The 21,833-nt window shown below is 34.4% G+C and overlaps 1 protein-coding gene across 3 annotated transcripts; it reads left to right on the forward strand.

Moving 5' to 3' along the window:
* The first annotated feature begins 2,030 nt into the window (after positions 1-2,030).
* LOC111900516 (uncharacterized) lies at positions 2,031-14,116 on the forward strand. Of its 3 annotated transcripts, XM_052765347.1 has the most exons (10): positions 2,031-2,625; positions 4,233-4,645; positions 4,760-4,827; positions 11,694-11,888; positions 11,996-12,109; positions 12,195-12,547; positions 12,635-12,739; positions 13,023-13,208; positions 13,524-13,733; positions 13,830-14,116. In XM_052765347.1, exons 6-9 carry the CDS (start codon positions 12,407-12,409, stop codon positions 13,722-13,724), a joined length of 633 nt encoding a protein of 210 aa, XP_052621307.1. In that variant the 5' UTR covers positions 2,031-2,625; positions 4,233-4,645; positions 4,760-4,827; positions 11,694-11,888; positions 11,996-12,109; positions 12,195-12,406; the 3' UTR covers positions 13,725-13,733; positions 13,830-14,116. The 3 variants fall into 3 exon arrangements, with proteins under 3 accessions (XP_052621307.1, XP_052621308.1, XP_052621306.1); XM_052765348.1 differs by lacking the exons at positions 2,031-2,625; positions 4,233-4,645 and adding an exon at positions 4,691-4,702 and having other exon boundaries at positions 11,694-12,109; XM_052765346.1 differs by lacking the exons at positions 2,031-2,625; positions 4,233-4,645; positions 11,694-11,888; ... (4 more) ...; positions 13,524-13,733; positions 13,830-14,116 and adding exons at positions 4,691-4,702; positions 7,846-10,074; positions 10,153-10,479; positions 10,544-10,643; positions 10,726-11,642.
* The last annotated feature ends 7,717 nt before the right edge of the window (positions 14,117-21,833 follow it).

A 21,833-nucleotide genomic window follows, 5' to 3' on the forward strand; every position in this document is an offset into this window, starting at 1 on the left:
TCTCATTGAGATCTTCCACCACCTTCTTCATTCACAAGCACCAAAAACTCACACTTTTAAGGCTACAGTCACAAAATGGCTCTAGAGTTTGCAAGGAACGATTTTTGAGAGATGGAGGCTGATGGGAGGAGGCTAGAAGTGGGCTAACGATCTTTAAATAGGGCTCAACCCTTAAACTCTAGGGTTTTCCCCAACAGCCACTACCACGTCATGGCAAAATCACCATGTCATGGTGATTCATTAAATCCTGCAGCCCAAAACCCGATGCCACGTCATGGTGAGGCTCCACCACGTCGTGGTTTCCAAAGAAGATTGCCATATATACTTGAAAATAATACCATACATAGAAGCAGGTGTTACAATCCGGTTGAAATAGACCGAAGGGGTAGGTCGACACCCATATATGGTTGGTAGTATGTTTTTTTAGTATTTAGTATTTTGGGGGAACTCACTAAGCTTCGTTCTTACGATTTTTAGTTTATGTTTTAGATACTTCCAGTTTGAAAGGAAATGGTCGAGTTTGATCGCAGTGCATCCACCAATGTTTCCGCAATGTAACGATTTTGGGACTGTACTCTGATAACTATTTATAAAGTACTTTTGAATATGTAGAAAAGAATAATGAATGTTTGGCTTAAATTTAATTAACGTTTTTTTGAATTATAAATGAAATTTTCACCCCAAAATTTTTAGGATGTTACAATTGGGTTTTGTTGCATCTGGTGTAATTCAGGTTTGAAATATGAATGGACCAAATCATTCTCTTTCTCTCGCTCTTCAACATTATTCTCACCATTTGAACACAACTTCTTATGAGAGTCATCATTACCATTCTTTTTTAGAGGAATGAAATCATCTGGAATGATTTCATCTGCTAAACTAGTACCAACATGGGTTATATATGACAGTTCTTTCTCTTCCCTTTCCTTACCCTATATAACAACCTACAAACCATCCCTAGTATGGTCCATGTAAATGGAATTTGAGAATTACGGGTCTTCATAAGAAGTATCATGAATGTAGACATACTCTAAATCATCGCTTATGGACCTAATATCAATTAACAAAGGGCAAGTGTGAAGGAAGTACAGTTTCTGAAATGCTTTTCTAGTGAATCTTTCTAAACAATCATATACTCGCTAAAATCTATCCTAGCAAAATCCACATCAATAAGAAATGAGCACCTCTGGCATAAGAGATAATGTATGTGTTATAAAAACATCATTAAAGTTCAGACCGACTTTCAAATAAATGATGTACTAATTTTCTTGAATCATGCAGTTCAGTTCTAGAAAAAAACATTAGCCTCTTATTGAGAGCAATGTGAATTATTTTTAGAGGGAGATGGAATCCACCAACAAAATGCAAAAACCCTAGCTTTCGTTTGTATTTGTTAGCAAGAGAGTAGTGTTGTGTTCATTAAGTATGAGGGAAAGGCATCAATTATCTCTTTTAATTTGATAGTGGTATAGATGGAAATGTTGACATGGAATCATAGTGTGTGAAAAGAGTTAGATTAACCTCCACATCAACAAGTAAACTAGGTAACCGTCTAATTTTAAATAATCTTAACTTGCTTACATTAACTTAAATGACCTAAGAGGTACAAAAAATTGTCGGTTGACCATTTAAACACAAAAAGCAAACAAGTAAACCAGGTAACCGTCTAATTTTAAATACACTTAACTTCCTTACATTAACTTAAATGACCTAATAGGTACAAACAATTTTTGATTGACCATTTAAACACAAAAAGCAAACTTCGTTGAGTTTTGTTGCCATTAACCTTTTTCAACTCTAGATTCGTTCGCTAGTTGTATGGGAAATATGATGATAATTTGTTTAATTAATGACTTATCTCCCTTTCTAATAAATAAATATTGTTAATATCCTTCTCCCATGTGTCAAGCTCTTAAATCAATATTACGCCACATGTCCTCTTTCTGCGTTTTAATTAATATATCCCATAAAAATAACAATATCTTCATCATAATCCCAATAAATCAGGATGAAAATCGATTCATATATATGGAGCTTTTCATTTTTCCCTGCATATTGAAACTCATTCTTAAACTACAATTACACATTTAAATTTGACTTTCACATTGTAATCCCTCTAATTCAACGTCAATTTTGAATTCCAATTTCACAATCATTGTAAATGTCTAATTAATTAAATAAAATCCCATAAATCTCGGTCAATTCACTTCTTAAATTTTCAATTATGATTCATTCATCTTCATTTCTCCCAATCCCTAAACCGCCTCTGCTATACTCCTTTCACACAATTGACAACGATTACTATGTATTTTTAGCACAAAATTCATAATTTTAGTGTGCGTGTTGGATTTTGTATTCTTCGATTTATGTGTATAGATTTACTTTAATTTTACCTCTTTGTATAACTCATTTCTCACAACTCTCTCACTTTCTATTCTAACAGAGACAAGTTTGAAGGCAATTTTGATTTTTTGTAAGTGAATGGTTATAGGGAATCCGATTGAAGGTTTCGATTTTTGTGTATGTGAATTGTTAGAGGGAATCTAATTGAAGGTGTGTTCTTTTTTATGTTAAGATCCGAGTGAAGGTTCCAAGTGATTGAGGAGTGGGTGAGATCTTTCACAGGTCATACTTCTCTCACTCATTAACGTCTATGTTGCTAATAAATATAGATGCTAATCGTTTTTTATTTGTTTGCTTCAAAATGGTGGGTAGTGTGGTTCCCCTAAGCCGAGAAGTTCTCTTGCATAATTCTATAATGCCCATAACATGTTTGATGAAATGCTTGAGGGTTTATTTCTATTTCAAATGACTCAAATTGCATTTTGTTTGAGAACATCTTTATGAATCTGGAGATATACGATTATTATGCCCGTTCATATCATCTTCTGAAAGATAGTGATTCAAAATTGTTTTTTAATTACATTTTTTTTGTAAAAATGGAATGCATATATATTGTTAAACCATATTTCTTTAAAGTTGTTTAGACACGACCACGTAAAGTAATAAACCTCTACCCAGGTAGGTATGTTTCATTTATAATTATCATTTGGGTTTGAGAACCTAATGTTTGTTGTATTCTTCTTTAGGTTATGTACAAAAGACGAGTTTAGAATTTTATTATGGGTTAATAGAACATACACTCCATGTGTTCGGTGAAATGTCTCACCTTTTTTACGCAAGTGCAATCATCTTTATCTACCTTGAAATGACTGTTTGATTTTGGATCGTGACCTAAGAAGCTAGGATCAGTAAGTTTATGTCTGGTGAATTCTAAATTATATATTATCCACTCTTAATATATACTACATTAAGTAGTGAAAGTAAATTTTCATACAATGCCTCACTGATGATAGAATAAATTTGCAATACCAAACAGGAATTGTAAACTCAAACCATTTGAAATCGAAGGATTCTTTGATAATACTATTAAATATTGTAGCTATAAAGAAACTTAATTTGACTTCAAAATTACTTTTGAGTTTTATGTTATTGCAAAGAAGTTTTAATATTGGTCATATAACACATACATTTTATTTGTCATTGTCACATTATTTTATTTGTCATTAGTGACATAATGAAGTTCAATTTTGATTGATCTTCTATTATATTATTTTGGTAATTATTTATTTCAGGTTTTATTAAAACAAACAGCAATAGCAAAGAAGTGATTGAGACTTGAACATATTTGATTCTACTTATCTTTTAATGTAATTGACTAATTAAAAATTTAATAAATTATGATAAATTTTGTTTTAACGAACTTCATCAAGCTACGATCAGTTTTTAATTAGAGTTTCATATTTTATCAACTCAGATGCCGGTTTGATTACACCCTACTTAATTAGTGCATATAGCATTTGCATTTTATATTCCAAAATTCAATCAATAATTTTGCAACCCAAAATGTGACAACTCTGCATGACATCCCATCATGTTGGGTCAATATGTTTCTATCGTCCTATAAATTTGTATTTGAAAAAACATTTTTCTTAGAAAACTTATTTTTCCAAAAAGAAAAGATGCTTAATTTGGGTCAAATAACTAATCTATAACTCTTAAGAATAATCAAATATGTAACAATGTTATTTATGTTATTTTAAGTTGTTAACCCGTGTACAACACGGGTTATAACATAGTTGCTTTAACAAAGAAAAGATGAATGAGATTTTGTATTTTTTTTTAAATAAAACATAAGGAACTGAATATATAATTTTTGTATGTAACCAAAGACCAGTCGATTTCGTCAAACGTGCACTACTAGAAACGTGACTTTGAGCTACGAGTTTAGAGAGGGATCTATTCTGTAGCAAAATTTTGGCTTATAGAGAGGGAATCACGAGAGATCTGCGATGGTTTAAACAAGTATTTAATTTATTCAACATATAGCATATTAGAGAGGGTTTAGCGAGGGATAAGTTACGGATCTTACAAGTTTTTATCGACGCGCCCTTATTCCTCGGTAATCGGTGGAAAACGAAGGCATTTGGCGAGGGTTCAACGAGGGAAAAAAAATCGTCGACTTTTTGCCATCTGGTATGTATTTAGCGAGAGAACGCTGAGGAGCATACACACGCTATGTTTTTTTTAATTGAAGATCTCTCGCTGAAATTGACAAATCCAAGTCCAGTTTCACGAAGTTTGTGTAAGTCTCCTTCCCTCCCAAATATGCTTTATCACTCCAATTGAACACGAAGTTTGTGTAAGTTTGACTCTCGAGTTGCAGCTTAACCTAATCTCACCATCTCCGTTCAAACAGATGCCGACACCATGGACCATTGCAGCTTCCGATTCCCGCAGCCTATTCTTCCTTAACTTCTGATTCAGGTAAACCAATGGATTTTATTTGCTTTAGTCATATATTAGGTTAGGTTTGGTTCAATTGCACAATATATTACGTTAGGGTTTAATTTCTCCATTTTTTTTCCTTTTTCAATCGTAATTCCTCTTATATCGGTTGCATCTATATTAGAATAGATACTTAGAATAAGAACTTGATATAGGGCTTGATTGGTTGCTTTAGTCCTATATAAGCCTGGTAGCATAAGTTTTGTGCATCAAAGCCTCACCCTGAAGCTCTCCTGTCATCTCTGTACATGCATCCACATGCTCTGCAGCAAGCCCAACAGCACCAGTTTCATAGGCAATCATTGTTTGAATGGAGAAGATTCATCACCCATCTCATAGTTATAGGATGAACTGCTTCATCAAAAAAGTAAGTTATAAACTTGGAGGAGGCAATCTTATGCCATTGTTCAAGAAGCTACTCTGATGTAATGGTCACTACTAGATCAATTAGCATCTCAAGCAACATGCTTCTAACAATAATGTGTTTCCCCATTGATTCTCTTAAAATCTCATTTCTTCATGTTAGATCTGGTGGATCAAAAGTCATGATCACAAACCTAAGAACATGTTCCTAGAAGAAAGACTAACTTTTTCTAACACTGGAACTTCAACATCACCCCTGTGAAGTGTAACTAATAGATGCAGGAACTGTGGGTGTATGTGTATGTGTATGTGCATGGACAACCATACCCTTTTCAGGTTCCTTTGGTCAACAAACACCCTTTGACTTTCTTTCTGGGTGTGTGGGTATCAACATGCTTTGCATATTCTTGTAATTTTATTATATTTATTTTTTTTGTTAAGTTAATACCCTTTGCCCTCTCCATTTCAACCTCTTTCTGAGCTTTCTTCTTATCTAGTTCAGCCTGTTTATAGTTTTCTTCATGAGATTTTCTAAAAAGCCTCACAAAGTTCAAAAGGGTCTGTGTAACTGCATTGCTGCCCCTGTATATATGGGCTATGGCTGTTTCTTTTTGGATTACAAGACTCTCTCTTTCTCCCCTGTCTTGTTATCAAACTTGACAAAATTTGGATCTTTGTCTTCATCTCTCCCTGAACCTGAACCTGAAACTAATCTGAGGGATGCCCAGGAGCCACACCCGTGTTTCTGTCTCTCAAAAAAATCTGCAAGTCTCAAACATTGCCTTTGACTTTCCGGTTGTGAATCCAAGATCTGATGAGTACAAAAATCATGCCACATATAATTCACAATGAAAGAAATCATCAATCCATATCTAACATTTACATGGATGGATACAAAGATCAATTTGACTTGAATATGTAGAGATTTCATAAGTAGCTGTAGCTCTAATAATGCAATGTTAGTTGTAGGTTTTTTTACTTTAAGGAAAACAGAGGAGACAGAGAGAGAAGTAGTGGCTGGTGCTGACTTGTACATGCCTGTTTGTAGAAACCATTATTTGACTGGTCAAAAGGTCAAACAGGCTGCAAGAAATGTTATGGAAACACATAACCTTCAATGTGGCTCATTCTTATAGTCAATTCATGGAATATCTGTAAAACTTGCTTACTCTTTGGTGACATTCAACCCTTATATTGTATTGTATAAAAACTTATGTTTTACTATGGAAATTGCAAACCAAAATTCAATCATTATATTTATTATAAGAAAGTGAAGTATATTAATGTTGTTATTAATTTCATATAAAAAAATACATCAACAGTTAGTGCATAGCTGGGTTGAGTCCCATTAGTTATATAAAAGGTTTAATTCCATAATGGATTGAAAATTTTGTGAGCACTACATTTTTATATCAAATATCTAATGTGGCGTTGTATATCAGATTTACTTCTCTGTTGCTAGAAGAATAATCGTTTATTACGAAAAAAAACATATGATGCAATGTTTATCTTCTCCAAAAAATTAAAATGATTCCATTAGGATGGCTTCTATTTACATGGAAGTGATGGACAACCATTGTCGTCTTTTATATGATTTATACCTCTCGTGGTTTTGAAAGTAAGATATTGCAATAGATTTTTACATTGCTTTGTTTATATAAAAGAAATATATTAACTTGATTGGTTTTACAAGAATAATTCTTGTGGTTTTGATGACTAGGCGTTGAAATAAATCTCTAAATTGTGTTGTTTGTACTTGTAGATGATACTTTTTTGTTTTTGTAAAAGAAATTATATTATGAATTGGTTTTTAAATTAATAACTATTATTAATAGATTTGTGAAAGTCTCGTTATTTAAAAATTAAATTTGACTCTATATTATGTTTGGAGTCGTTAACAACAAAGGAAGGTGTTCTTCGCTTCCGACCCAGATATGTTACCTGCATTTGTTCTCTTCTTCTTGGTGGAACAATTAAATCTCTTCTTCATTAGGTTTTGTATACCATCGGTTATCTATTCACAATAGACTTTCCCTCAAAAGCTGAATACAAAAATCAATGTTGCAAAAAAAAAAGAGGTTTCAAGTTAAATTCTTTAATGATAACAAGATAGGTGTAGGGTGTTGATGGATATCTAGGTCCCTTAGATTTCTTAGGTCCCTTATCACATATCATAAATAAAGATATTAACAATCAAATGGAAGAGACAACTAGCATATGATCCCTTCAACCTTTAAAATAAACAGAAAAAAGTAATTCACTGTCAAAACCATGTTTTCAATTTGTATCAAATCTATACATAAGTATAGAAGTTATTGAACATTATTTTTCATCAACTGCATCAATAGTGAACCAATATGTCTAGGAGTGTGCAGGAGTGCTTTAGGAGGAGACTTGTAATGACACAGACTCTGGCGACACCGTAATTCTTGTCCCTGTAGTTTTAATTTTCCAAAATTACATTTTTAGCCCCTGTAGTTTTTAATTTGCAAAAGTTAAATTTCTGGTCCCTGAAGCTTTTAATAAAAATAAGTATTTCATGTAGTATAACTGTAGTTTCCAAGGATGCTTTTAGTAATGTGGATATGATTGCATTATCTAATTTCTAAATAATAGTTATATATTTGTTTGTAGCTAGTCATTATGTCAACACGTAGTGATAGAGATTGGATGTACAAAAGGTTAGATCATGAGTATCTTAGCACAACATATCATGCATCCGTCAAAGGATTTTTGGATGTTGCTTTTTCTAATGAAGCAACTGTTGATGGAGATTATATTAGATGTCCTTGTTTTAAATGCAAGAACATCTATTATAAAACAAGAGGTGATGTAGAGCTTCACTTGTTACAAAACGGTTTCACTCCTAATTACACAACTTGGTAGGCACATGGTGAAAGAAATACGATATCTCAGCATGAGGAAGAATCTTCTAATCCAATGCAGGATCCGATGGAAGATGATGATGTTAATGGGTGTACACAAATGTTGATGGATGTAATGGAGGAACTCCCGAATCCAACTGCCAAGGGGTTCTATGATATGTTGGAAGACGCTGATGAGCCTTTGTGGGATGGATGTGAAAATTATTCAAAATTACAAGCTGCAACAGAGTTGTTGCATTGGAAGTCGGAATACAATATATCTGAGGCTGCCTATGATCACATACTTCCTATAATTAAGCAGATGCTACCCAAAGGTGAGAAACTAGTTGAGAACTTCTATGAGACGAAGAAGCTTTTGAAAATAATTAGACTCCCAGAAAAAAAGATCCATGCTTGCAAAAACCATTGCATGATATTCTATGGGGCAGATTCTGATTTGACTAAGTCTCGAGTGTGTGATCATGATCGGTACAAGAGTGGCAAACTGCCTTATCTGGTTATGAGGTACTTGCCGATTGCTCCTAGACTCCAAAGGTTGTATTTGACAAAAAAGACGGCAAAGAAAATGACATGGCACTATGAACATCAAACGGAACCGGGTTTGATGGTCCATCCAAGTGATGGTGAGGCTTGGAAGCATTTCGACTCAGCGCATCAAGAATTTTCAAGTGAACCACGGAATGTTCGCCTTAGGCTATGCACCGATGGGTTCAGTCCAAATAACTAAAATACAACCCCGTATTCATGTTGGCCTGTTTTCCTTTCAATTTATAACTTGCCTCCTTGGATGTGCTTAAAAGAACCATATGTTCAATTAAGCATAGTTATTCCTGGAAAAAAGAGCCTAGGTAAAAATATAGATGTGTTTCTCAGGCCGCTAATTGACGAGTTAAAGATGCTATATACAGACGGTGTTGTCACTTATGATGCTTCGACTAAATGCAATTTCACAATGAAAGCTATACTTCTTTGGACAGTTAGTGACTTTCCTGCTTATGCAATGTTATTGGGATGGAGCACACATGGCAAGTTAGCATGTCTGTATTGTATGGGTGAGTCGGGGTCGTTTCGGTTACACCATGGTAGTAAACCATGTTGGTTTGACTGCCATCAAAAAGTTTTACCTGAACAACACACATATCGGGGTGACAAAACAGGATTTCTGGCTAATAAGGTTGAGGATCTAGCCCCCCACCAATATTAACCGGTGATCAGATTTGGGAGCAAGTACGACACTTTCCAACTGTTAATGAAGGCAAACCTTTTAGAGCGAAGAATGCAAAATTGCCTGGTTTCGGGATTACTCATAATTGGGTTAAGAGGTGCATCTTTTGGGAGCTACCATATTGGCGGAATTTGGTAATACGACACAACCTTGATCCCATGCACATTGAGACAAATGTGTTTGAAAATCTTTTCAACACCGTGATGGACACTCCGAAAAGCAAAGACAACATGAATGCAAGAAAAGATATAGAAATGTATTACAATTGAGTGCAATGGCATACATGGAAGAAGGGAAATAAGGATATGAAAAATAGAGCATCGTTTGCTTTGAGCAAAGAACAAGTAGCTAAAATATGCCAATGGTTGATTAAACTTAAATTCCCGGACGGATACGCCTCAAACTTGGGGGGTGCGTTAATGTAGATGATAATAGCTTTTACAAATTCAAGAGTCACGAGTGCCATGTATTTCTTCAAAGATTTTTGCCTACTTCTCTAAGAGGTATGGTGCCAAACTCAACATGGGATGCAATTACAGAGTTGTGTACATTCTTTCGTGTAATATGTTCAAGGGTGTTACGCGTATATGACTTACAACGCTTGCAAACTACTATTGTTGAAACCATTTGCAAGTTGGAAAAAATATTTCCACCTGGATTCTATGATTCAATGGAACATCTTGTTATCCACTTAGCTTGAGAAGCTATGCTTGGTGGTCCGGTTCAATATAGGTGGATGTATCTTTATGAAAGGTATATTTTTTACCATACAAAATATTCTACCATAAAACCTATGGAATTTCTAATAAGTCTTTTCCAACATCTTTTTAGGAAATTGGGATCAATGAAAAGAAAGATAAAAAACCATGCGAAGGTTGAGGGGTCCATTGTTGAGGCTTACATGATTGGAGAAATATCGACTTTTTGCTCACAATACTTTTTGCCTACAATTGAAACCCGGTTGAATCGTGAGTCGCGTAATTTGGCCCCAGACATTCCTAGTTATACCATGGTCGACTCTCGATTAAGCATTTTCAAAGTTCCATCTCGAAGATTATTCGAAAAAAGTGGTCAACGGAGGTCTTTGACAGATGATGAGATGCGTATTGCTCATAATTACATCTTGATCAATTGTGTTGAGGTTCTACCTTTTTTAAGGTATGTCAAGTTATCTATTTTTCCTTGATTTCGTGAAACTCTAAAATTTTTGTTATTTTCTAAGGTTGTTTGAAAATTATGTGATCCAAAGCCAACCTGATATAGATGATGGAGCATTTGAAAGGTTTAGGGATCAACATTTTGCTAAGTGGTTTAAAGATCATGTGAGTATGATACGAGAAAATTTTGTATTACCAAAGTGTCTTCCCCTTGTGAATTAGTTAACAAATGAATTTATCAATGTAGGTTTTTCAACAATCAAATGATATCAATCAACATCTGAAATGCCTTGCACGAGGACCATTACGACATGTTGGGTCCTATAAAGGATACTTTGTCAATGGTTATAAGTTTCATACTGAAAAATATGGTGATGGACGGGTCACACACAATAGTGGTGTATGTGTAAGAGGTACTTGTTACAATGAGACTGAGTGTGACTATTATGGGTTGTTGGATGAGGTCTTGGAAGTAGAATATCAAGGCATAGGGCGTTATGTCGTAGTATTGTTCAAGTGTACATGGTTTAACCCTACTGAAGGGGTACGTGTGGATCGAAAGCATAATTTGGTTGATATTAAATACAAATCAAGGCTAAGAAATGAAGATCCGTTTATCCTAGCGTCACAAGTAGAACAAGTGTATTATGCACCATATCCTGCAATGAAGGATTTGAAAGATTGGTGGGTTGTCGTCAAGACGAAACCAAGGGGTGTATATGATCCACGACAATATGTTACTGAAGAAGATGATGATGAGGATGAAGAGGACCAATTCTTTCAAGAAAGTGAAGCAACTTTACCTTCTACAAGTAGCGGTGCAAATGAGGTGGCATGACCCCTTTCTCATGTAATTGAAGGAGAAATAGAAGAAGTTAATGACAATGACATTGAGAGAGAAGAGGATGAAGAAGTTGATGATAACTTGGATGATTTATCCAAAGATGATATTGAAGATGAAAACATATGTGACGATAATTCTGATGATGAGTAATTACTAAAAATGTAGAATGAAACAATGTATTTGGAACTATATATTTTGCCTAATGGACCTTATAAATAACTTTTTAGCTAAAATGATCATTTTCTTTTTCTATATACATTGCAATTTCCTTTATATGTGTATGATAGCATTTTACCTTCTCTTACTTCTATAATTTTCTATTATAATACATACTTGTTCTAACCAATAGTTTATTAATTCTTGATTTTAAGGGTTATTTTTTGACTAATGGCGCAACGAGGAGCCCGTGGTGGTGGTCGCAGTGGTAGTCACATTAGTGGTCGTGATGCTGGAGATACAAATGCATCCCTATCATACAATGATTCAGTTAGAGGATCAAACATCTTGGAACAAGTTCCAAGTAACCCATCAAAAAGGAAGTTCATTGAAATCGATTTTGAAAAGGAGTACTAAAGTTAATTTTAAAATTGTTTATGAAAATGAATTTACTTGTTAATGATAATACTAATGCTAATTTTTTAATTTTTAATTTTTTGCATGATTTACGGATCAGATTTCAGTGATCAGAGCCATCACATGTATACTGAAGATGATGTTTGACGGCCCATGGACCTCATGGAAGAAGGTTGACAAAGAACATCGTGATGCAATGTGGGAACACTTCAAGGTTTGTACTTATTATTTTTATGATTTATCAAAGTAAAAATTGGTATAAAATGAAAAAGATAATTGTATGTGTGATCTACATGTAGGGTTTTTATGTTTGGCCCGAAGAGACTGATGTTCTTGCTCGCAAGGTATGGGAAGACTGTATGAAGAAACGATTTCCTGACGTAATGCGAAGAGCACGTGAAGCATCTTTAAAACTTGCCAAAGCTGCAAATGTGAATGCCTCACTAGAAGGTGATTTAAATTTGCTAAAGGACTATCGCACAAATTGGATAAAAAAGGAGTATTGGGAAAAATGATCAATGAAGTGTGGACCACATCCAAATGGAAACGTTTATCCCAATCAGGGAAAAATAACAGAAATAAATTAGAAGATGGCCCTGTTTCCAAATATACCGGGGGTTCTATATCTATTCGTCAACATAAGAAAAGAATGGTAAGATGTTTGCATCTCATGTTAGTTTCCACTTAGACTGTTGAGTTTTTGTTTTGTTTTTTAATGTATTACTAATGGATTTTGTAGCAAGCAATGCTTAAACGCCCTCCTACAGGAGTTGAACTTTATGCAAGGTTGCACACTAAACGGTCTACTCAAGAGCACATTACACCACAGGCAGCTAAAGTTAAGGTATTTTCAATTCTTTTGTAGGAAAGAAAACTTCCTACTACTCGGGTTAATGACTTTGTTAAAGAAAGTAATTTATAGAAAACAAATCTCTCGTAAGTAGTAATCAACTTACAAAAGAAAAGAAACAAATTATTATCTCTAAATGTTTGATCCTCTGCCTAGTTGTAATTAAGTGTTTTGTAAGTAGTAATCAACTTTATGCATTCCTTATTTCATGGGATGGAATGAACCATTTCATTCCTTATTTCATGTTTCTATTTTTTCATTTTTTTTGCTATAATAGGAGGCTTATGAAAGTGCTATGGTGGCTAAGTTTGGTGATGATACTAGTTGCCACCCCCTCTTGGATAATGAAACATGGTGTGATGTTTCCGGAGGAGTTAAGAAAGGAAGAATATATGGATTCGGATCTGTGTCTGATCCAGCGAGCTTTTTGGAAGGAACATCTAGTACAATAACATCCCAAGAGGTTCATTTAATTTTGTACTTTATAAAAATTTCCTATCATAGCATTGTACTTACAAAGTTTCCTATCATGGCATTGTACTTACAAAGTTTCCTATCATGGCATTGTACTTACAAGGTTTTCTATCATGGTATTATACTTACAAAGTTTCCTATCATGACATTGTACTTACATAGTTTCCTATCATGGCATTATACTTACAAATTTTCCTATCATGGCATTGTACTTACAAAGTTTCCTATCATGGCATTATACTTACAAATTTTCCTATCATGGCATTGTACTTACAAAGTTTCCTATCATGGTATTGTACTTTAGGTTGTCTATGAACGTGTACGAAACGAGTTGTGTGGCGAAATGGATGCTAAAGCTGCAGAAATGGAAGCTAAACATCAACAAATGCGTGAGGAAATGGATGCCAAAGCTGCAGCAATAGATGCCAAACAACAACAAATTGATGCAAAATATGAAGCAATGGAGAAGATGTATGCAGCCTTGCAAAATATGATGGGTAATTGAAAAGTAGAGGTAATATGATGTTAACCATTAGTATTTGATGTTTTTGAATGACTTGTTAACCTTTTGTATTTGATGTTTTTGATTGTTTTGAATAATGTTTTATAGGAATGAGAACCGAAGATGATTGGATGGACATGAAATGAAGAGAGCAGCTAAAATGTTATTTTGAAGGTTAAACTTTTTTCTGTTTGTACCTATTTTGCATACTTTGGATTTCTTGGTGCTAAAATGTTATTTTGAAGTTAAACCGTTGGGAGTTTGATGTTATGTGGATAGTTTCGTTTTTGGATGTTTCTTGAATGACACTTTGGTAAACTTTGATAGTTTTGGTATTGTAATGCTTGGTTGTATCATTATTTGATGTTCTTTAGTATAATAATTTGATGATTGTAGTATTTTTTCTTTTAGAATCATAGTAAAAAAAATGATATTAGAAGTTCGTGGTGAGAAAATAAAAAGTATTTTAATGCATGAATTTTGCGAGGGATTAGCTACGAAAAAAAAAATCATGTCTAAAGTGTGCGACGGATCAGCGACGGAAAGGAAAAAAATTTAATGTATGAATTTTGCAAGGGATTAGTGATGAAAAAGTTCATGTCTAAAGTTTACGATAGATCAGCGACGGAAAAAAAAAATAGTATATAAATTTTGCAAGGGATTAGCTACGGAAAATAAAAAAACTGTTCATGGAAATTTGCGACAGAACAGCGACGGAATGCATTGAGTGACATTTAGTGACATTTAGCGACGGATATTCTGTCGCAACCTTTGTCGCAAGGAAAAACCGATCCGTCGCTAAAACCCTCGCTGAGAAATTTGCCACCTTTTATTACCTATGGAGTGAATCCGTCGCCGATCCATTGCAAACAACATTTAGCGACGGAATAGCGACGGATTTTTCCGTCGCTAAAACCCATGTTTCTAGTAGTGGTGGAATTTATCAGAAAATTAAAATTTATTAGATTTTATAAACCAAACGTAACTTTTACTACAATTAACATTTCAATTCATCAAATTCATAATCCATGAACTAAACAAGTGGAGTATATTTCCCTTTATTTTATTTCAAAATATTTGTATAGTATTTAATTGTTACACTTTGAGACGTACGAATGTCCCATATAACTTTCATAGTATTTTAAGTTGTACTTACTGAGAAATGAGAAGTCGTGTGGAAGTCGAGTGCACATGCAATAGACCCCCCACCCCCCAGGTGATTGTGGGGTTTGGTCGTTGGTGCTAATCGATATAGATCTAATCAAAATAAATTAGGAACACCAAAAGAAACAAAAATCTGCTAATATCTTAAAACATGTTTATTTTATTATAAACACGACGCGTAATCTTTTTAATTAGTTTGTTGACATTAGTTTATATGACTTGATCAACGTTCAACTAGATTTATTAGTATTTAAGTTCTGAACAAATAAAACTTAATATTCCATTGCTTTTATTTTATAAATATCTTTTTACCCATTTCATACGTTTGTTGCCCTTATCGTATTTAAAGGCTACACTTCGTCGTTATTTAAAATTTTCCATACGAATAGTTGATTTCCCAACACTCTTATCATTACCACTAAAAATATTAATTATTCACGTATAAAGTTGAGACAATTTTTGTTGTCATTACCACCTAAATATTTTTTCCAATATTGTTGTCACATAAGTAGCTAAAGACATACACCTTTCTTGGCGTTATTTGGATTTTCAATGTTCAAAGTCAAGAATATTTTTGTTGGGTGTTAAAAAATTCCAATAGGATGGGGATACGTAACCTTTGTAACAAGTTATTGTGATAATGAAATTAATGCAGCAATGGACTAGAAAGTATGGGAACCATTTCCTATTAGACTTCATCTAATTATTACCCCATTTGAAATCCTTCCATACCCCTTAGACCGCAGGGAGTCGGACACCAAGAAGCCTTGCTAGGAGGTTGCTACGCACACTGAACAGTGCCACCTAGTGCGTGTCGGGGGCTCGCCATCACCAGAGAGAGGGAGGGACGGAGAGAGAGAGAGAGAGAGAGGCTATTGGAACTTTTAACCATAATTAGTTTTTTGATCGCTTTTCTTTTTGAAACTCTTTCTTTTTTAATAAAAGAAATACCGGATTTTTATTAAAAAAAACTCAAAATTTCAAATTTTAACTCAATCAATATATATGTGATTATTCACCTTTCTTATTTCAACGCCCATATATCATAATACATCTCTTTCCCAAACCACTCTATCAGTTTATAAAAAAAATATTGTCTTCATCATCATCGTCATCTTTATCGGACGATGCTTTTATAGCGTAATACAATCAATCATCTCCGTAAGTAATAGGATCTAACAACATGTTAACAATCATGGAGCAAGCATTGCGCGCAACGTAAACGAATAATATATATTCAGTGTGCAACAGCCCACCAACATCTCATGCATGATTAACGAGCATGCTCTCTTTCAAGGATATTGTTTTCACCGACGGTTCCGGTGCATAAAGATTTGTTATGCATGTTGTCGAAGGTGTGAGTGACGGGTTTTACATGCAATCACACGAATAAATCCTTATACGCTTAAGGGTACATGTAGTGTTGTAAAACTCATCCAACTTGGTGATTAATATGTATAATATACTTAATGATTTATTATCTAACACACAAATATAATTATTACTCTATATATATATATATATATATATATATATATATGTGTGTGTGTGTGTGTGTGTGTGTGTATATATATATATATATATATATATATATATATATATATATATATATATATATATATAATTATCAGTAATTATTCACGAAGTGAGACCATTGTGTATTTTTTAAGTTTTTATGTATTCACATATATCTAATTTTTTTTATATGTTTTAATGAACATATGATTTTAACTTATGATTTTGACATATATAATTTACCTAAAATATTTCTACATGAATTACCAAATCCGCCGAGTACTCGCTACTCGGCAGTCGGCCGAACAGGTACCGAGTAGCGAGTTTTACAGCCTTGGGTACATGTAACCTATTAGATCTAATCAAAACGCTATTGAAGTAACAATCTATTGAACAACAAGAACCCTATAACCCTAGGTAATTTTGAAAATTATAGAAGAAAACATACCTTTTGATTGTTATAGTAAACAATCAAACAATCCTTCTTGTAGTTGCTTGGAAACTAGCACCAGAACTCTCATGTATCTGATGGTTCACACCCAACCCTAGCAACTAGGAAACTTGAAAAGAGGAGAGGGGAGAGATAAAATTTCGGCTAGCTTCTTAGCTTATGTGTTTTCCAAAATTTAGAGGGTGGAGGACCTTGTTTATAGCTGACTAAGAAACCCTAGATAACCCTTACTTGATTAAAATAGTAATATCTTAAATCAGGTAATTATCTAATTTCCTAATTATCTCCAAGGGATATTTTAGAACCCTAGAAACACATGAAAACCATCCACCCTCATGTGGAACGTCCTGGAACCCCTTTTGTTCAACTATTGAAAAAATGCAGCTTATGTCCTTGCACTATTAATTAAACCAATTAATCTCAAAATTAATTCCAATTAGTTTCCGATTAATTATTAATTAAATAATACAATTTATAATTAATATATTATTTTCATAACATATTAATAAATTCATTTATTGCTATTTATTAATCATATAATAAATCAATAAATTATTCTCTTTCTTTAAAAGTCATCATATTTACTTACTAGGTTTGAGGACAACCCAAAAGCACTTTGCTAATAATTCAAGTATATATATTAATTCAGTTATTGGCTCAGACACCTAATCCATCAGTCTTCCACTTAGATAAGTCTATAACTGCAATTACCAGTATTACTTCTAAATTAAACAACAAATAGCGCTTCCAATAGCAACTGTCGAACTCTGATCTGAACAGACATTGAACAGACATTGGTCTTAAGATAAGTGATCAAATATTCCTCTGTTCTACTAGATATCATACAGACATAAGACATGGATTAAGATCAATCTTATCATCTGAATTTTGTTTCTCGATTTCCAGATTTGTGATGACGACATAAGGCTTCAAATTGAACATATCAACTGAGTCATGGTTGGGGTCAACACTATAAGTCAACACCAAATCACCGAGGGGCCCAAAGATATCGCTTTTCCTATTAGGGAAAAAGGAACGTCTAACCTTTAACTCATATGCTTGTATCCTTTACTTATCAAATGAAAAATGATACTTCATTTTATAACATCATGTAACTGAAGCGTTTTCACAATACCAATGCACAACCGACTTGTAAATTACAACTCATATATCTCCATTTCAAGAATATAAGATATTATTGTCTCAGAAGTACTCGTGATACAATCCATGAAGTAATTCTCTAAGCGTGGGTTTATCCAATACTTAAATCTCCATTTGTAAGTACTCATGAACATTATAGGAATACAATTTCTATGTCTAACTCTCTTAGACAATCTATAGTCTAATCCAGGACAACCTTAATTCAATACTTACTTCCTAAAGTATGAGCAACTATGGAATTTGAATAATTAAATTATTCGGGAAGTAAAACATGCAAAATGAAACACAAGAATAAATAATTGACAAAGGCAATAAATAAACTCTTAAATACTCTATATTATTTAATCACCAAAAGTCAATTACATTTATTTTGTTATAAGTTTCAAACTAATCATCTAACTACTAAAACTAATATCATCTCTTAAACCAATGCACCTAGCATGTTGATTATGCTTAACCATACTCATAGCCTTTGTCTAAGGATCTGTAGGATTCTCTTATGATGAAACTCTCTTCACTATGAGATGAACTTCTTCAACTCTATGTCTAATATAATGGTACTTTCTGTCGATATATCTTGACTTTCCATGATCTCTCGGTTCTTTGGTCAAAGAAACCGCACCTTTGTTATCACAGAAAAGTTCCATAGGCCCCTGAATGGTTAGAATTACTCCATGATCTCCGATAAAGTTTTTCAACCAAGCCGCTACCTTTGATGCTTCAATTGCTGCCATGTACTCTGATTCACACGTAGAATCAGCCATTGTGTCCTCCTTGGAAAGTTTCCAAGAAATTGCAACACTATTTAATGTAAACACCCAGCCAGATTGAGAATGAAAATCGTCTTTATCTGTCTGAAAGCTTGCGTCACTATACCTTGTCACTCTTAACGTATCACTACCTCCAAATACAAGAGTTATATCCTTTGTTCTTCGAAGACACTTGAGAATGATATTTACAGCTGTCTAGTGAGCTCTGCCAGGATTTCCCTAATAGCGACTGACCATGCTTAAACCAAAGGACATATCAGGGTGAGTAAATGTCATAGCATACATGATTGACCCTATAGCTGAAGCATAAGGAACTCGACTCATACTAGCTAACTCAAATTTACATTGCTCTGAATAGGTTGATCTCCTTTTTTGGATTTTTCCATACTAAACTATTTTAGTACCTTGTCCAAGTATGGAATTTGACTAAGTCCAGTTAGTCTTTTCTTTCTATCTCTCAAAATTCTTATCCCGAGAATATAGGCAGCCTTTCGTAGATCCTTCATAACGAAACACTTTCCAAGCCAAGATTTTACTTCTTGCAAGGTTGAAATGTCTTTTCCTATAAGTAGTATGCCATCAACATACAATACTAGAAAAGTTACTATACTCCTACTGGCTTTGACATACAAAGAAAATTGATCTTCGCTTCTAGAGAAACCAAATTCTTTGACTTTCTCATGGAAGCAAAGGTTCCAGCTGCGAGATGCTTGTTTCAATCCATAAATGAATTTCTCAGGCTTACACACTCTATTAGGAAACTTTGCATCAACAAAACCCTTTAGGTGACTCTGGTAAACATCTTTAGCCAACTTCCCATTAAGGAAAGCCGTTTTGACATCCATCTGCCAAATTTCAAAATCACGAAAGTTGGCTATGATGAACATTATCTTAATAGATTTGATCTTGGCTACTGGTTTAAAGGTCTCATCATAGTTAATCCCTAGGGTTTGAGTAAAGCCCTTCGTAAACATTCGTGCCTTAAATGTGTGCATATTTCCATCCATGCCAGTCTTCTTCTTGAAGATCCATTTGCAACCAACTATCTTTCGACCAGGTTCTTGATCAACCAACTTTCAAACTTGGTTGTCATACATGGACTTGATCTCGCTATCCATTGCCTCTTTCCATTTATTAATCTCAGGGTCTACCATTGCTTCCTTATAGTTAGCTGGCTCATCGAAATTTATTAATGTTTGATCACTGATAAACATATCACCATCTGACATTATACGGAAACCATAGAACGTTGGTGGCATGCTAAATCTAATGGAATGACAAAGAGGTAATTAATTGTCAACTAGCTCAACTGGAATTTCTTTCGCTGGTTGAGTGCTAGTGTCTTCTAAGATTCCTTCATTAGTTAACTCTAGAATCTCTTCAATGTCAGTTTCCTCTTTGCATATGAGCTCTCTCTCACGAAAGACTCCTCTTCGTGCTACAAAGACCATGTTTTCACTAGGTCTTTAGAACACGTACCCAATGAGCTTTTGTGGATAGCCAATGAAAATACATCTCTCACTTCTGTCTTCTAGCATGTCATGAGTCTCTTGTAACGTCCCAAAAGCATGGATAAAATTTTCATTGTTAAATTAATTGAAAACCATCAAGTGTTCATAACAAATTCAACAAAAGTGTGTCAATGAGAAAAATCATCACAATATAATTCCAAATCCTATAGAAAAATCAGAACATGGGTGGATGCATTGCGATCATGTCGGGCCCTTTCCTTTTGTGCTAGAAGTACCTGAAACCACAAACATAACTATAAACACAAAGTTTAGTGATCTTCCCCAAAATATCACATACACTAAGCATATACATATAACAACACATGGCTATGTTAGGTCCGTATCAACCCCATGTGACAACATGTAGCTGTATCGGGTCCGTACCAACCGATATGACAGTAAGAAGTTGTGTTGGGTTTGTATCAACCCCCGAGTCCATAATGACTTCGAGCCCATATTGACACTATATACCATTCAATCATATCAAACATAGTCACATAATCACATACATCCAACACATACAAAATATTAGGCTGGAATTGGTGCCTTCGACCCACTAGTGTGGTAAGAAGACTCACCTTATAGACAGATGAAAAAAATACCTGATCAAGACTCTGCTGCAAAAAAAAAGCTCAATAGGGCACCTGTTCAATGATAATGACTAAACTTAACTACAAATCAAAATACCCAAAATACCCCTAATCAAACTTAGCCAAAACAAGGTCAAAAGTCAAAGTCAACGGCCAAGGTTGACCTTCTACGTCATGGCTATCCTTGGCTATGTCGTGGCCTTCAAACGATAAAAAAGACGCAATACAAGTCTTGGAATCAACTTAGGTCAAAATTGGATTTTATGACCAAAATCTTTTGCATGGCACAAACTAACACCAAACTCCAGATCCAGGACATGATATACTCCAAATGAATAAGAGATTCATAAATTTGCAACCATTATGAAATCTCCCCATCCCAACTAACAAGGTCAAGAAGAAAACGAGACAAAACACAAGATCTAACACTTATAATCAAAAGGCTCGGAACTTGTGGACTTACAAGAGTCCAGAAGGTACACAATGAGATGGTAAGAAGAGTTTCTTGTTGAATATGAATCTAGAAGTCACCTCTTTCGTCTTCAAATCCTCAAAAATCAACATAAAAAGCTTAGAGAGCAACAATGGTGGTTAGGTTGCGTGGAGGCTTAGAGGGTGTGATGGAGGCTAAGGGTAAGAAACACTAGCCATCACATTTCCTTAAATACAATGCAAACCCATGATATTAGGGTTTCTCATTAAACAGATGCCACACCGTGGCTATAGGGTGCCCCACCATGGCGGCCATTTAAAATCTGCAACACAACGACCATCACCATGTCGTTGGATGCGTTCACCATGACGTGACACTGCCCAAAACCCAAAATGCATAATTTAAATACTTCCAAGAATTCAGATGTTACAACACTCCCCCACTTGAATCAGAATTCGTCCTTAAAGTCTGTTGCTACAAATAGCTCTGAGTAATGCTTCCGCATCTACGACCTAGG

The sequence above is a fragment of the Lactuca sativa genome, chromosome 7 (assembly GCF_002870075.4).
Source record: "Lactuca sativa cultivar Salinas chromosome 7, Lsat_Salinas_v11, whole genome shotgun sequence".
NCBI classification, from domain to species: domain Eukaryota; kingdom Viridiplantae; phylum Streptophyta; class Magnoliopsida; order Asterales; family Asteraceae; genus Lactuca; species Lactuca sativa.

Bases quoted from the DNA above. Each gene is read 5' to 3' on its own strand.
- LOC111900516 (XM_052765346.1), top strand. From the start codon at position 10,028: ATGCTTGGTGGTCCGGTTCAATATAGGTGGATGTATCTTTATGAAAG. The intron at 10,075-10,152 runs GTATATTTTTTA...ACATCTTTTTAG, and splicing joins TGGATGTATCTTTATGAAAG to GAAATTGGGATCAATGAAAA. The intron at 10,480-10,543 runs GTATGTCAAGTT...TTATTTTCTAAG, and splicing joins GAGGTTCTACCTTTTTTAAG to GTTGTTTGAAAATTATGTGA.